We start from the raw sequence: 12838 nt of genomic DNA, 5'->3' as shown, positions 1-12838 counted from the left end.
ATTTGGCACAAACACGAAATCCAAGGGTTTCCCACGTGGCGTTGTTCCCACATCTATTACACAAACTAAGCCATAAGGCCGAGAAGCGATAATTAATAAATTTTTCCGGGGTTCCGGGACGGTTTTTCGGGTATTTTGCGTGATGAGGTCGGATGCTGCGGCGGTGGTGTGCGGCGAGAGTTTTTGACGCGAGGAAAGGTCTCGGAATGGCGAATTTTAGGCGTGAGAATGGGGAAAAATTCGCACGAAAGTGTTGTGTGGAGACTCCGGGAGTTTTGGTGTCGTCGGCGGGTCCGGGAGAGTCGTAGGAGCGTCGCGGACGTAACGGACGCGGTCCGTTTTCCGGGCCTTCGGTGCCATCTGTCGTGTGGGATCGCAGCGTCCTTCGTGGAGCATCCTGCGTTCGCTTCCCGGGGGAATGCTTTGGTCCTGGGAAATTCCCAAAAAAATTGCCATTTCCGGGGAATTTCCGGGGACTCGAAAAAGTCACTCAAAATCGTCCAGAAAACGTCAAGAAACACGATGAGAGAGCGTCATCCTACTCACTCGAGCCATGTATTTTCTTTCGAAATGCTAAAATTCCGGGGAATCTGATGAAAAACTGCTTAAAAAGTCCTCTCTGGGGAATCTGATTCAAAGCTGCTTAAAAAGTCCTCTCCGGGGACTGGAAAAAATTTCCAAAATCGTCAGCAATGGCTAGAATACGGGACGGAAGAATCGGCATCAGTCAATAATTTCGGATGTTTTTGCAAAAAATATCGGCATGAAATGCAACTCTCCGAAAGAAAGCAATTCACGGTTTCATTGGACACCTGTGTTTCGTCATCATTCGCGACCCTCATTTTTTTACACTTGAAGTAAACAGAGTGCGTGCCGACGCCGTCGTCGGCCTCCGGGTCGAACTATCTGCCAGCAGCACGGCCCCCGCGAAATTCGACTGCGCTTTCAGTGGAAGGCGTTCATTGTTAGCGACGACTCCTTGGTAACGCGGATGAATGCTGCGTGTATTTCACCAGAAGCGTGATGCGTCCGTCTTGTCTCGTCATATTCGCAAGAAAAACTTGGAATTCTCGAGGAAACCTACGCTTGGCGGTCATTTTCCATGTTCACTCGATCCGGTGAATATTTGGAAGTTATTTTATAAATCTTGCATTCACCTAATTTCCGTGTGAAAAGTGTGCGGAAACTGTTTCGACAGCTTTCCGGAAGGTTTTCTTAAAAGTGAAAAATTTCATCATCATTCCCACGACGTATGTCACTCTTGGCATGCGAGTCCCGTCTACACTCCTATGTTAGCCATAAGGCCGAGGAGCCGTGCCCATACTACACTCCTATCTTAGCCATAAGGCCGAGGAGCCGGAAAAATTGTGCCCGGCTCTGCACTAGGATCAGTGCACTGCATTAGATGAACTTTTCTGCAGTGTTAGTGAGGGCATATTATTCATCCTCTTCAAACGATGTCTCATGTTAAAAAATTTTGTTTTCTGTCAGTTTTTATTTTTTGTGCTGTTGCTTGTTATTTTACAGACATGGTTTAAATGTAAAATGGTGATAAAATAAATGAATGAAGTGGTGGCCAGTGTTATTTTCTTCTTTCCTTCGCCCATTCGTTTCTTGCCTCACGAATCTCCGGACTTTGTCGCATTTTCGCGATTCGGGAATTTTTTAAATGAAACAAGGAAGAGAAACATCTGTTCTCATCAGCTTTTCTGATTTTTGGAACCTTTTATGTTGGGCCGATCCCGGCGGTACTGCAATACCGGGCCAACCCGCGGCAGGGATGGAGTAAACTCCGGGGACCCCGCCCATGTTCAAAAATCAGATTAATATTCTGGTCCAGCAATGCTGGACGTATCAGATATTAAGCTGATAAGAACAGATTTAAGACGTTTATTGATTCAATATTTAAAATTACAGAGTTTTTCGCATTCAAGTTCCAATGACATGGCCCTCCCATTTCCTTTGGGGGGCAATTTTGATACATTAAGTACCCCCTCCTAGTGAGGGGGCCTTTTTGATAGAGAAATATGTTTTACATAATAGAAAAATTATACAAAGTCCCCTGGTCCAAAGTGGGCCAGGGGCTCATAAAGTAAATATTCCGTCATCGCCTCAAGCCTTACGGCAGTCCAAAGTTTTTCATTTTTTTACACATATATATGGTTTGGGGGGGGGGGGTTGGGACAGGAAAGGATAAAAAGATTTATTAAGGTGAAGAAGGTGAAAGGGAAGGGCTTCACTGCACTGCACCGCACTACACTCATCCATCGCCGCCGATTCCGTCCTCGTACTGTCGATGCCCGGTGATGTGCTCCACGTAGAGGTCACGTGACCACCTGATGACATCGGAGACCATCAGCTTCTTCATCAGGAAGGCGTAGCGTCGCGGAATGCCCAGGCCCCTGAGAACACGGTCGTTCTCTGGGTCCCAAGAGCCAAGGCTTCCCACGACGAAACCCTCCACCGATGCGCTGTACCCCAGGACGGCGAGGTCTGCTGCCAGCCCGGCGTACTTCTCCTCCTTCAGTCGCCGGGCCTCCTGGAGCTTGATCTCCGGTTGTCGAACGGGATGGTCACGTCGATCATCCGGGCAGTCATGGTCTTCTTATCTGTAATAAGAACGTCGGGTCGTAGGTCTGAATTTACTTCAGGGACGGTCCTATTTATCCTCACCTCCTCATCTGACCGTCCCTTGCGTCCCATGATAGCGTTTGTCAGCCGGGTAAGCACGCTATCATGCCTTCGTCTCCATGTCAGGGAATGTCGGGTGCAATGGTTGAGGACGTGGGGGAGGGTCTCATCCCCGTAGCCGCAACGCCGGCATCTCCTGTCTCCTGAGGGATCGTATCGCCTGCAAGCGTTCAGCGGCAGGACATCGAGGCGAGCACGATGGATGAATCTCCAGTCACAAAACCTGGTGTATCTCCCTCCCACCAGGAAGTGACTGGAGGCAGCTGCGACCGAGGAAGCAGAGAAGACCTTACCCTGGTCCGGTTTCGCTACCAGGCGAGCCAGGTAAGCTTCCCGGACCCGGTTCTTCAGCGTCTTGGCGAGAACCCCGATTGCTCGGGGTGGCACCAAGACGCGTGAAGCGGCCTCTCCACCTCCAAGGACGATCTGCGGCTCGTTCAAGATGTCCGACCACCGCCAGCTCAAGGCGATCCGGTCTCTCAGGCGACGCGAAGCGGAGCGCACCTGGGTGAAGAGGGATGAAAAGTCACCGCTCACAGACCCGAATGGCGCCTCAGTGTTGCCACTGAGGTAAGCCATCAGGTCGGCAGTGGACGGCATCCTTTTCATCTTCCTCTTGACCACTTCGCGCAAGCGTCCCCAGGCCATCTTCTTCACCACAGGGTCCCTGCAGTTCAGAAGACGGTAGCCATGCACCACCGTCAGTACGTCAGTCAAGTCAGTTAGGGGAAGTAGGCCTGCTCCTCCGTGTCTATGGTGAATATAGACGATCTCATTGGAGGCTCTGGTCGGCAGGTTCAGCCATCTCTTACAGCAGGTCTTGATGAGTCTGTCTGTCGGGGCGAGGTCTGTCTTCCGGACGTTGCCAGCTCGTATTATGAAGTCCAACCTGGAGAGAAGGAAGGTGCTGGTGGCGGAGATCTTCTGCCACGGGGCGAGGAGTGACTCGTCGATTTTTCTGACGTCCTCGCCCAGCTTCTGCAGCTCTTCCCTGGGGGTCTGGCAGACACGGAATCCGAAGGGGACCCCCAGGTACTTGTAGCTCTCCCCCTCTCGCAGGCTGGTGATGGCCCCACCCTGGATGGTGAATTGGCGGGGCTCCACGGGCTGGCTGGTGCGGAAGTCCAGGGACAATGTCGAACATTTAGCCGGGTTGAACCTGAGGCCGGCGTCGGTAGCAGCTACCCCGACGCGATCCAGGAGCGCTTGCAGATGGTCGGCGCTCTTCCCCACGAGGACGATGTCGTCGGCATACCCCAGGACGGAGATGGTGGTGTCCAAAACCCGGATCCCATGGACCTCTGCTTCCTCCTGGGCTGCCCTAATGACGTGCTCGATCCCCAGGTTGAACAGTGTCGGGGAGAGCGGGCAGCCCTGCTTGACACCGGCACGGAGATGGATGTGGCCGGTGTCGCCCTCGGTGGTCCGGACAAAGGTGCGGCAGTCCTGCATCTCCATCACCGCATCCTTCATCCGGGAGGGCATGTCCATGGCGGTGAGGGTACGCCGGAGATGTTCGTGGGGAATGGATCCAAAGGCATTACTCAGGTCCAACCAGGCAATGTTCAGGGAACCCAGTCGTCTTCGCATCTCGTCAACCGCCGTCTGCAGGACGAAGTTGTGCTCGTGGCACCCCTCGAACTCCCGGAAACCCTTCTGCACGCCGCTCAGTCTCCTCCCTCCGGTGGCCCAGGCCAGGACACGGTCGGCCACGATGGCGGCGTACAGCTTAGCGATGGTATTGCTAAGGGCGAGCGGCCTCCAGTTCTTTAGGTCGCTCCGGTCCCCCTTCTTGTAGATGAGGACCGTCCGGGAGATCTTCCAGGCGTCAGGGGTGCGAGCTTCCTGCAGACAGCGGTCGAAGATTCCTGCAAAGATTAGTCCTTTAGGATCGAAGGCCTTAAGATCCCAGTAAGTCAAACAGTCAGGTCCAGGGGCAGTATTAGTGGCCTTCGAAAGTCTCCCTACAACCTCGTCCGCAGTCACCCTCGCGAGCATCCTCTTCTTCTCTTCCTCAGAAGTGGGCCGGTACTGGTGGTGTCGACCGGCCTCCTGGGGCTGGTAGGAGACGTCGCCGTATACAGCCTGGAAGTGCCGCTCCACATCCTCCTTCGGCACCTCGCAGTACGGCGACGCGTTCCCCAGGATCTTCTCCATCGCCTTTCGAGGGTGACTACGGAAAAGTTTTTGTAGGTTGGCAGCCTCCTTCGGGTCGTAAGGAGGCGCCCGGTCCCTATTTCGTCTAGGGGGCCTCACCACATTAGCAATCCTCGGAGCCGGTTTCGGAGCGTTGCGGGAAGCGGTGCTCTTTTCGCTGATGGCGGCCGTGATGTCCGCCACCAGCGCCTCGAAGACCTCCCAAGGCTGCTCTTTGGTGGCGGCCAATCTCTCCAGCCACGCCCTCTCATGGTCAGAGGGCGGGCTCAGCTGGACAGCTTCTTCCTCTTCTTCCTCAATGGCCGCCGGGCCCTGGGCGTCTGCATCCGCCTCCTGTGGCTGGTGGTCTGCCACATCCTCTTCTTGCCGCTCCTCCACTGGCTCCGAGTGCGCTAATGTTTCACCCGGTGAGGCCGGGACGTCAGTCATGTCAGGGGGAAGTGGGGGAGGGGGACGTTGGTGCGTCTTCTGGTGATTCGTCAACCCACGCTTAGACGGACACGTGAAGTCACACGTGTCACAAGCGTAACGGAATCTTACTGCGACGGGGTCCTGGATGGGTTTGGACCGTAGGCAGGGGTGGCAGGACGGCTTACGGCCCACGATCTGCTTATCGCAGAACGTGCACCAATTGATGGCTCGCAGTCCCTCAAGTCCGTGAACGGACTTGAGGTGCCTGTCGAGCGACATCTTCATTGCCGTCCATGCCGTCGCCTTGAAAGAGACGTCGCAGCCGTCCTCCGTGCACTCCAGATGGTCAGGAAGGGGGAACGAAATCACCAGCACATTGTCGTCACGTCGGGCCCTAACATAAGTCACGGGGGTGGGTTCGGTCTGAGGGTGGGAGTCTGCGGCGGTACTAGGTGAGGCGGTTAGCGGTGCAGCGGGTGAAGCAGGAAGAGGGGAGGGAGGAGGAGAAGTTGGGAGGGGAACAGAGTCATCCCGTGGGGATGCACTCGCACCAGGAGAGGAGGGGGTAGGATTCAAAGGACGGTTGGGCGAGGCATTGGTCCCACGGGATTTGGCAGCACGGGAAGGTCGGGGCATAAAAGGGATACAAAAAGCGTGCTGCGAAACTAGTTACAGGGAAGGGAGGTAGGCAAAAGGTTAATTAACGTAGGTTATTGGGAATTCAAATTACGCGGCGATTTAGTTCGCGAGAGGGGCGCCCTAATCGCTCACGGCCTTAGCTCAAAACGCCTTCCACCTCCGCGGCCCGAGAATGACGTTCTTCGGACCGCCAAGAGATGGCGCTGCCTTAGGGGCCAATCGGCGACGGTTATCACCGCACTTCCAGCCACCGGACGGGGAGCTGGGAGGTGACCCGTATTGCCCTTATGGGGCAGGATAATCAATTTCTCACGGGAAATTGATTACAGAGGAACCGGGTTCGATGCGCGTGACGCACGCACCGAAAACACCCGTCCTCGCCCGGAACGGCCGAGCTATCCCGGAGGGTAAGGGAGGATGCTCTGAGGGAGCGGGAAAAGTGGCGGTTTCCACGACGACCGCCTCAGGGGCGGCCGCCGTGGAACCCACCACTGGCCAGGGGGGGCAGGGAGGGTAAAAGAGGAGACAGGCAGAGCAGGCCCTAGTGTCCTGATGCCCCTTCGCCTCGGGAGTGTCTCGGGGGGCTTACCACTGGTGGGGGCCCATCCGAGATTCCTCGAGGCGGCGAGAAAGGGAGAAAAACGGGTGTAGTGGAGCCTGAGGGGCCAGGGGACCAAAAATAACACAAAGCCACTACACTTTGATCTTAGCCATAAGGCCGAGAAGCGATAATTAATAAATTTTTCCGGGGTTCCGGGACGGTTTTTCGGGTATTTTGCGTGATGAGGTCGGATGGTGCGGCGGTGGTGTGCGGCGAGAGTTTTTGACGCGAGGAAAGGTCTCGGAATGGCGAATTTTAGGCGTGAGAATGGGGAAAAATTCGCACGAAAGTGTTGTGTGGAGACTCCGGGAGTTTTGGTGTCGTCGGCGGGTCCGGGAGAGTCGTAGGAGCGTCGCGGACGTAACGGACGCGGTCCGTTTTCCGGGCCTTCGGTGCCATCTGTCGTGTGGGATCGCAGCGTCCTTCGTGGAGCATCCTGCGTTCGCTTCCCGGGGGAATGCTTTGGTCCTGGGAAATTCCCAAAAAAATTGCCATTTCCGGGGAATTTCCGGGGACTCGAAAAAGTCACTCAAAATCGTCCAGAAAACGTCAAGAAACACGATGAGAGAGCATTATCCTACTCACTCGAGTCATGTATTTTCTTTCGAAATGCTAAAATTCCGGGGAATCAGACTTAAAACTGCTTAAAAAGTCCTCTCTGGGGAATCTGATTCAAAGCTGCTTAAAAAGTCCTCTCCGGGGACTGGAAAAAATTTCCAAAATCGTCAGCAATGGCTAGAATACGGGACGGAAGAATCGGCATCAGTCAATAATTTCGGATGTTTTTGCAAAAAATATCGGCATGAAATGCAACTCTCCGAAAGAAAGCAATTCACGGTTTCATTGGACACCTGTGTTTCGTCATCATTCGCGACCCTCATTTTTTTACACTTGAAGTAAACAGAGTGCGTGCCGACGCCGTCGTCGGCCTCCGGGTCGAACTATCTGCCAGCAGCACGGCCCCCGCGAAATTCGACTGCGCTTTCAGTGGAAGGCGTTCATTGTTAGCGACGACTCCTTGGTAACGCGGATGAATGCTGCGTGTATTTCACCAGAAGCGTGATGCGTCCGTCTTGTCTCGTCATATTCGCAAGAAAAACTTGGAATTCTCGAGGAAACCTACGCTTGGCGGTCATTTTCCATGTTCACTCGATCCGGTGAATATTTGGAAGTTATTTTATAAATTTCCGGGGACTCGAAAAAGTCACTCAAAATCGTCCAGAAAACGTCAAGAAACACGATGAGAGAGCATTATCCTACTCACTCGAGTCATGTATTTTCTTTCGAAATGCTAAAATTCCGGGGAATCAGACTTAAAACTGCTTAAAAAGTCCTCTCTGGGGAATCTGATTCAAAGCTGCTTAAAAAGTCCTCTCCGGGGACTGGAAAAAATTTCCAAAATCGTCAGCAATGGCTAGAATACGGGACGGAAGAATCGGCATCAGTCAATAATTTCGGATGTTTTTGCAAAAAATATCGGCATGAAATGCAACTCTCCGAAAGAAAGCAATTCACGGTTTCATTGGACACCTGTGTTTCGTCATCATTCGCGACCCTCATTTTTTTACACTTGAAGTAAACAGAGTGCGTGCCGACGCCGTCGTCGGCCTCCGGGTCGAACTATCTGCCAGCAGCACGGCCCCCGCGAAATTCGACTGCGCTTTCAGTGGAAGGCGTTCATTGTTAGCGACGACTCCTTGGTAACGCGGATGAATGCTGCGTGTATTTCACCAGAAGCGTGATGCGTCCGTCTTGTCTCGTCATATTCGCAAGAAAAACTTGGAATTCTCGAGGAAACCTACGCTTGGCGGTCATTTTCCATGTTCACTCGATCCGGTGAATATTTGGAAGTTATTTTATAAATCTTGCATTCACCTAATTTCCGTGTGAAAAGTGTGCGGAAACTGTTTCGACAGCTTTCCGGAAGGTTTTCTTAAAAGTGAAAAATTTCATCATCATTCCCACGACGTATGTCACTCTTGGCATGCGAGTCCCGTCTACACTCCTATGTTAGCCATAAGGCCGAGGAGCCGTGCCCATACTACACTCCTATCTTAGCCATAAGGCCGAGGAGCCGGAAAAATTGTGCCCGGCTCTGCACTAGGATCAGTGCACTGCATTAGATGAACTTTTCTGCAGTGTTAGTGAGGGCATATTATTCATCCTCTTCAAACGATGTCTCATGTTAAAAAATTTTGTTTTCTGTCAGTTTTTATTTTTTGTGCTGTTGCTTGTTATTTTACAGACATGGTTTAAATGTAAAATGGTGATAAAATAAATGAATGAAGTGGTGGCCAGTGTTATTTTCTTCTTTCCTTCGCCCATTCGTTTCTTGCCTCACGAATCTCCGGACTTTGTCGCATTTTCGCGATTCGGGAATTTTTTAAATGAAACAAGGAAGAGAAACATCTGTTCTCATCAGCTTTTCTGATTTATGGAACCTTTTATGTTGGGCCGATCCCGGCGGTACTGCAATACCGGGCCAACCCGCGGCAGGGATGGAGTAAACTCCGGGGACCCCGCCCATGTTCAAAAATCAGATTAATATTCTGGTCCAGCAATGCTGGACGTATCAGATATTAAGCTGATAAGAACAGATTTAAGACGTTTATTGAGCATATTTTTGAAAATACAGAGTTTTAAGCATTAAATTCAAAATCACAGGGCCCTCCCATTTCTTTTGGGGGGCATTATTTATACATCAAGTACCCCCTCCTAATGAGGGGGCCTTTTTATAGAGAATATATATTTTTTACATATTTATTTGTTATACATAGTCCCCTGGTCCAAAGTGGGCCAGGGGCTCATAGTTTTTATATTCCATCGTCTCCTCAAGCCTTACGGCAGTCCAATGTTCATTAAATTCATATACATGGGGGGGGGTTTGGGGAAAGGAAAGGATAAAGATTTATTAAGGTGAAGAAGGTGAAAGGGAAGGGCTTCACTGCACTGCACCGCACTACACTCATCCATCGCCGCCGACTCCGTCCTCGTACTGTCGATGCCCGGTGATGTGCTCGACGTAGAGGTCACGTGACCACCTGATGACATCGGAGACCATCAGCTTCTTCATCAGGAAGGCGTAGCGTCGCGGAATGCCCAGGCCCCTGAGAACACGGTCGTTCTCTGGGTCCCAAGAGCCAAGGCTTCCCACGACGAAACCCTCCACCGATGCGCTGTACCCCAGGACGGCGAGGTCTGCTGCCAGCCCGGCGTACTTCTCCTCCTTCAGTCGCCGGGCCTCCTGGAGCGCTGATCTCCGGTTGTCAAAAGGGATGGTCACGTCGATCATCCGGGCGGTCATGGTCTTCTTATCTGTAATAAGAATGTCAGGTCGTAAGTCTGAATTTACTTCAGGGACGGTCCTATTAATCCTCACCTCCTCATCTGACCGTCCCTTGCGTCCCATGATAGCGTTTGTCAGCCGGGTAAGCACGCTATCATGCCTTCGTCTCCATGTCAGGGAATGTCGGGTGCAATGGTTGAGGACGTGGGGGAGGGTCTCATCCCCGTATCCGCAACGCCGGCATCTCCTGTCGCCTGAGGGATCGTATCGCCTGCAAGCGTTCAGCGGCAGGACATCGAGGCGAGCACGATGGATGAATCTCCAGTCACAAAACCTGGTGTATCTCCCTCCCACCAGGAAGTGACTGGAGGCAGCTGCGACCGAGGAAGCAGAGAAGACCTTACCCTGGTCCGGTTTCGCTACCAGGCGAGCCAGGTAAGCTTCCCGGACCCGGTTTTTCAGCGTCTTGGCGAGAACCCCGATTGCTCGGGGTGGCACCAAGACGCGTACACTACGCGTACACTACGTACTAGACGCTACACTTTGATCTTAGCCATAAGGCCGAGAAGCGATAATTAATAAATTTTTCCGGGGTTCCGGGACGGTTTTTCGGGTATTTTGCGTGATGAGGTCGGATGCTGCGGCGGTGGTGTGCGGCGAGAGTTTTTGACGCGAGGAAAGGTCTCGGAATGGCGAATTTTAGGCGTGAGAATGGGGAAAAATTCGCACGAAAGTGTTGTGTGGAGACTCCGGGAGTTTTGGTGTCGTCGGCGGGTCCGGGAGAGTCGTAGGAGCGTCGCGGACGTAACGGACGCGGTCCGTTTTCCGGGCCTTCGGTGCCATCTGTCGTGTGGGATCGCAGCGTCCTTCGTGGAGCATCCTGCGTTCGCTTCCCGGGGGAATGCTTTGGTCCTGGGAAATTCCCAAAAAAATTGCCATTTCCGGGGAATTTCCGGGGACTCGAAAAAGTCACTCAAAATCGTCCAGAAAACGTCAAGAAACACGATGAGAGAGCATTATCCTACTCACTCGAGTCATGTATTTTCTTTCGAAATGCTAAAATTCCGGGGAATCAGACTTAAAACTGCTTAAAAAGTCCTCTCTGGGGAATCTGATTCAAAGCTGCTTAAAAAGTCCTCTCCGGGGACTGGAAAAAATTTCCAAAATCGTCAGCAATGGCTAGAATACGGGACGGAAGAATCGGCATCAGTCAATAATTTCGGATGTTTTTGCAAAAAATATCGGCATGAAATGCAACTCTCCGAAAGAAAGCAATTCACGGTTTCATTGGACACCTGTGTTTCGTCATCATTCGCGACCCTCATTTTTTTACACTTGAAGTAAACAGAGTGCGTGCCGACGCCGTCGTCGGCCTCCGGGTCGAACTATCTGCCAGCAGCACGGCCCCCGCGAAATTCGACTGCGCTTTCAGTGGAAGGCGTTCATTGTTAGCGACGACTCCTTGGTAACGCGGATGAATGCTGCGTGTATTTCACCAGAAGCGTGATGCGTCCGTCTTGTCTCGTCATATTCGCAAGAAAAACTTGGAATTCTCGAGGAAACCTACGCTTGGCGGTCATTTTCCATGTTCACTCGATCCGGTGAATATTTGGAAGTTATTTTATAAATCTTGCATTCACCTAATTTCCGTGTGAAAAGTGTGCGGAAACTGTTTCGACAGCTTTCCGGAAGGTTTTCTTAAAAGTGAAAAATTTCATCATCATTCCCACGACGTATGTCACTCTTGGCATGCGAGTCCCGTCTACACTCCTATGTTAGCCATAAGGCCGAGGAGCCGTGCCCATACTACACTCCTATCTTAGCCATAAGGCCGAGGAGCCGGAAAAATTGTGCCCGGCTCTGCACTAGGATCAGTGCACTGCATTAGATGAACTTTTCTGCAGTGTTAGTGAGGGCATATTATTCATCCTCTTCAAACGATGTCTCATGTTAAAAAATTTTGTTTTCTGTCAGTTTTTATTTTTTGTGCTGTTGCTTGTTATTTTACAGACATGGTTTAAATGTAAAATGGTGATAAAATAAATGAATGAAGTGGTGGCCAGTGTTATTTTCTTCTTTCCTTCGCCCATTCGTTTCTTGCCTCACGAATCTCCGGACTTTGTCGAATTTTCGCGATTCGGGAATTTTTTAAATGAAACAAGGAAGAGAAACATCTGTTCTCATCAGCTTTTCTGATTTTTGGAACCTTTTATGTTGGGCCGATCCCGGCGGTACTGCAATACCGGGCCAACCCGCGGCAGGGATGGAGTAAACTCCGGGGACCCCGCCCATGTTCAAAAATCAGATTAATATTCTGGTCCAGCAATGCTGGACGTATCAGATATTAAGCTGATAAGAACAGATTTAAGACGTTTATTGATTCCATATTTCAATTACAAAGTTTGAGTCAAATTAATTCTAAATATCAAGGCCCTCCTTTTACTTCAAGGGGGCAATTCTGATACATTAAGTACCCCCTCCTAATGAGGGGGCCTTTTTATAGAGTATATATATTTTTACATATTTATTTGTTATACATAGTCCCCTGGTCCAAAGTGGGCCAGGGGCTCATAGTTTTTATATTCCATCGTCTCCTCAAGCCTTACGGCAGTCCAATGTTTATAAATTCACATATATGGGGTGGGTTTGGGGAAAGGAAAAGACAAAGGATTTATTTAGGTGAAGAAGGTGAAAGGGAAGGGCTTCACTTCACTGCACCGCACCGCACTCATCCATCGCCGCCGATTCCGTCCTCATACTGTCGATGCCCGGTGATGTGCTCGACGTAGAGGTCACGTGACCACCTGATGACATCGGAGACCATCAGCTTCTTCATCAGGAAGGCGTAACGCCGCGGAATGCCCAGGCCCCTGAGAACACGGTCGTTCTCTGGGTCCCAAGAGCCAAGGCTTCCCACGACGAAACCCTCCACCGATGCGCTGTACCCCAGGACGGCGAGGTCTGCTGCCAGCCCGGCGTACTTCTCCTCCTTCAGTCGCCGGGCCTCCTGGAGCGCTGATCTCCGGTTGTCAAAAGGGATGGTCACGTCGATC

At 51.7% G+C, this 12838-nt stretch overlaps 1 protein-coding gene and 3 non-coding genes across 4 annotated transcripts; all 4 read right to left on the bottom strand.

Annotated features, from left to right (window-relative positions):
* Window positions 1-1726: 1726 nt before the first annotated feature.
* Window positions 1727-1915, bottom strand: LOC124173709. Its single transcript, XR_006868710.1, has one exon. It is a non-coding gene; the product is annotated as a U2 spliceosomal RNA (small nuclear RNA).
* A 633-nt stretch (window positions 1916-2548) lies between these two features.
* LOC124159643 lies at window positions 2549-5895 on the bottom strand. Its single transcript, XM_046535586.1, has 2 exons — window positions 2674-5895; window positions 2549-2609 (listed from the first exon to the last, which is right to left on the bottom strand). The coding sequence occupies exons 1-2, from the start codon at window positions 5893-5895 to the stop codon at window positions 2595-2597; spliced, it is 3237 nt and encodes a 1078-aa protein (XP_046391542.1). The 3' UTR covers window positions 2549-2594.
* A 3048-nt stretch (window positions 5896-8943) lies between these two features.
* Window positions 8944-9138, bottom strand: LOC124173735. The gene has a single exon (XR_006868722.1). It is a non-coding gene; the product is annotated as a U2 spliceosomal RNA (small nuclear RNA).
* A 2856-nt stretch (window positions 9139-11994) lies between these two features.
* Window positions 11995-12190, bottom strand: LOC124173728. The gene has a single exon (XR_006868716.1). It is a non-coding gene; the product is annotated as a U2 spliceosomal RNA (small nuclear RNA).
* Window positions 12191-12838: the final 648 nt, after the last annotated feature.

Source organism: Ischnura elegans, chromosome 1, assembly GCF_921293095.1.
Source record: "Ischnura elegans chromosome 1, ioIscEleg1.1, whole genome shotgun sequence".
Lineage (NCBI taxonomy): Eukaryota > Metazoa > Arthropoda > Insecta > Odonata > Coenagrionidae > Ischnura > Ischnura elegans.
Note: the sequence above shows the minus strand (reverse complement) of the source record. Positions and strands in the feature narration are given on the sequence as shown.

What these genes read in the sequence shown, in the direction of transcription:
- LOC124159643 (XM_046535586.1), bottom strand. Translation starts at nt 5,895, where the DNA reads ATGCCCCGACCTTCCCGTGCTGCCAAATCCCGTGGGACCAATGCCTCG.